Genomic DNA, 2,933 nt, shown 5'->3' with positions numbered 1-2,933 from the left:
AGTTTTAAAATATCGGCATATCGGATATCGGCCAAAATCCCAATATCGTACATCCCTATAAAAAATAAATAAAAATGGATCCCATCTTTTACCCCATAAAGACTTTATAGAATCTAAAATGAAGAAAACAGTTTTTCTCTTTTTGGGTAAAACTTTAAAGCTTTTCCACTGAAAAAATCTTCTAAAAGTTCTGCTTTTTGAATGTTTTCTTTGATCTACTGTATTCCAGGAGGAAAACTCCTCAGTCAATCAGCTGTTTTACACAACTAGTAAAAGAGGAGAAAATCCAATTCAGTCAAAAGACTCATGAGCAAATGAAAAAAATAAGTTATCACTCATTTCTTTCTATTTACATATTAAGTCTGCGTTACGGTAATGAAAGGATGAAGATCAGAATATAGGGGAAACGTAAAATTAAATAAAATATTTTTTTAACCAAATAAATGAAGGGGAAAAGGAACAAATAAATGAAATGGCTTAAAAGAATGAAAAAGAATGATAATACGTCATAAATGTGCTCAGAGGTTTTTGTGTCTCTCTGACGTTTGCAGGAAAGCCATCGCCAAGTCGGGCCTGCCGCACAGCACGTCTCAGCCCAACGCGTCCGGACAGACGGACTCTCTGCAGCCCAGCAGCACCGTGGACTGGAGCGTAAGTCTCTGAACTCCACATACATTTCCCTTCATTAGAAACGGGCTTCATTCAGAGAACAGGACAGAAACTGGACACGTTCTCCTTCCTGTAGATCAGAAGAGGATGAAAATGTTCCCATTGCTGTTAAACATCAAAGATTCTGGGTCAGAAGTTTGTTTTGGACATTTGCAGGCTTTTAATTTGCATACAGGAATAAACTCCAGATACCAGCAATGACGTAGGTTTCAGTTGTTTATCGGCTTGGAAGACGAAGCGATGATCCCAACCTGCGTTCGCTGCAGAGTGTCAGAAGGAGACCCGGTCCCAGAGACTCTGAACGTGGATCCCAGTGGTTCCTCCTCTGGCGTCTCCACAGCTGAGACCCGTTTTCTGCAGCTTGTTCTCAGCATGCTTCAGTCTTTCTGGAAGCTTCCCCTGGTGAAGTTTTTCCTCTTTTCTCAGACTTCCACCTTCTTCTCGTTCAGACCTTTAGTGATCGTCTTCTTCAGCACTTAATGAGAATCTGCAGCTGTTGTGGGGTTTCCCAGGCTTATCCAATATGGAGTGAAATCTGTTCCATTATTTATTCAAACACATTTTGTAAATTAAAGTAAAAAAAAAATGTAGAAATTAAACTTCTTTGAAAAAAAGTTTTAAGATCAGCTTTTGCTGTGTTTTCAGATTCAATTTTTTTCTTTTTTTTTTTTCCAATTCTCTTAACTTCTTAACTGTTACTCTTTTTCAGTTTGTGTTTTAGTACATAAAAGCGGTGTGAAACACTAATGGAAAAGAATGCTATTTATAAAACTATAAATAGCTATAACTATAAATAAAAAAAGAAATTGGAAAACAGTATGATTAGAAAGAATAAGATGTAAAAACATTTAAGACTAATAACAGTTAAAAACTAATAATAGTTAAAAAATAAAATTCGGCAAAAACCCTCTTAAAACTTGTTTTGATAAAAATCATCTCGATTGCATTATTTTGAAATTCCCATTTCTAAAACATTTTTTTTTTTGTTTTTGCTTAAAATAATAACAGAGCAAAGTTCCCTTCGCAGTCGTGTGGTGAACGTCAGCTTTAGCTTTTAGTTCTCAGCTGTGAGGGTTGCTGAGTTTAAGCAAACATGTGTTTGTTTGTCCTGCTACTCAGAGAAAAGACTCGGCTGATTATTTTTGATCCGTTTTAAATCCAGGACATTTAAAAGGCCTTTTTCAGAAATGATTACTTAATAACCTCGTCTTCAAACTGAAAAATTAAAGGAAGAAATTCACTTTAATTGGAATCTAACATTTTTTAACTTGCGGTTTAACTCCTACTAACATCCAGTTTTGTAATTTTGTTTTAAATTCACCTGCAAAAAATTTAAATAATTTAGCCACGAATGAGCTGTTAGGAGATTCAGGTCTGTTCAGCGCACAGGTGTGTCACCTGATCTAATGATGCGATTTGATTGGCTAAAAACTGCCAGACTGGGTTCAGCTCCGATTTCTTAAGCCACCAGATCAACAGGCAAATATCTAGCAAATCTAGAATTGCGCAGGATGAAAATGTAGTTAAGATTTATTGTCTAAAAACACCTGATTCTATTGAGGATTTTTTTTTTGGTTTATGGTAAGAGATTTAGAAACCTTATAATAATATAATTCAAATCTGTTACCTGCTTGTCAGTCGGCCTCTTTGACCTTTCAGTACTTAAATGCTGTGACTAATAGTTGTTTTTTTATTGACCTGCTGCCTTTAAAAACGGGATCAAATCTTAATTTCTCCTTTAGAGCAGTGAGAAGGTTTCAGGTTTATTGCATTTCAGTGGTTAAAATGCCAAACTTTCCCTGCCAACATGCCTAAGCAGACAATCTGAGCGAAACTCTTGATTGCCTCTGATTTAAGCCTGCTTGTGGTTTTCCTGTCAACCTTTTTTAATTCTGTAAACGCTGCGGCTGATTTTTCACCACAGTGTTTGCACTTGCAGGATTTCTCCTGTATTACAAGGAGCAGCACGGTTTGTTTAAGAACACACCCCTCCCAGACTTCCATACGGTTTCTAAGCTCGTTACTCATGAGCATAACACTTGAACCTGAGTCCGTTGGTCTGGATTACTGGAAAACAAAAGAGATAAAGAGATTCTGCAAATCATGTAGATATTAGGGATGCACGATATAATCGGCCCCCTATCGGTATCGGCCTTAAAACTGAATATCGGACATCGGCCACCCCACCGATATTTAACCCGATATTTGATCAGCTTCTGAGTTTATAAAGTCTAAAAAAAAAAAAAAAAATACTACTTCTTCTT

General features: G+C 36.5%; 1 protein-coding gene across 3 annotated transcripts in view; it reads left to right on the top strand.

Moving 5' to 3' along the window:
• Window positions 1–2,933, top strand: part of dgkz (diacylglycerol kinase, zeta) — a 100,160-nt gene that overhangs the window by 59,105 nt on the left and 38,122 nt on the right. For all 3 annotated transcript variants that reach the window (XM_015399048.1, XM_015399047.1, XM_015399050.1), the window contains exon 2: window positions 552–651. In XM_015399048.1, coding sequence (XP_015254534.1) covers window positions 552–651 — 100 coding nt within the window. The remainder of the gene's footprint in view (window positions 1–551; window positions 652–2,933) is intronic.

Source organism: Cyprinodon variegatus, unplaced genomic scaffold (genome assembly GCF_000732505.1).
Source record: "Cyprinodon variegatus isolate N-32 unplaced genomic scaffold, C_variegatus-1.0 Scaffold984, whole genome shotgun sequence".
Lineage (NCBI taxonomy): Eukaryota > Metazoa > Chordata > Actinopteri > Cyprinodontiformes > Cyprinodontidae > Cyprinodon > Cyprinodon variegatus.
The sequence above is the reverse complement of the archived record's forward strand: the minus strand, read 5'-3'. Positions and strand labels throughout refer to the sequence as shown.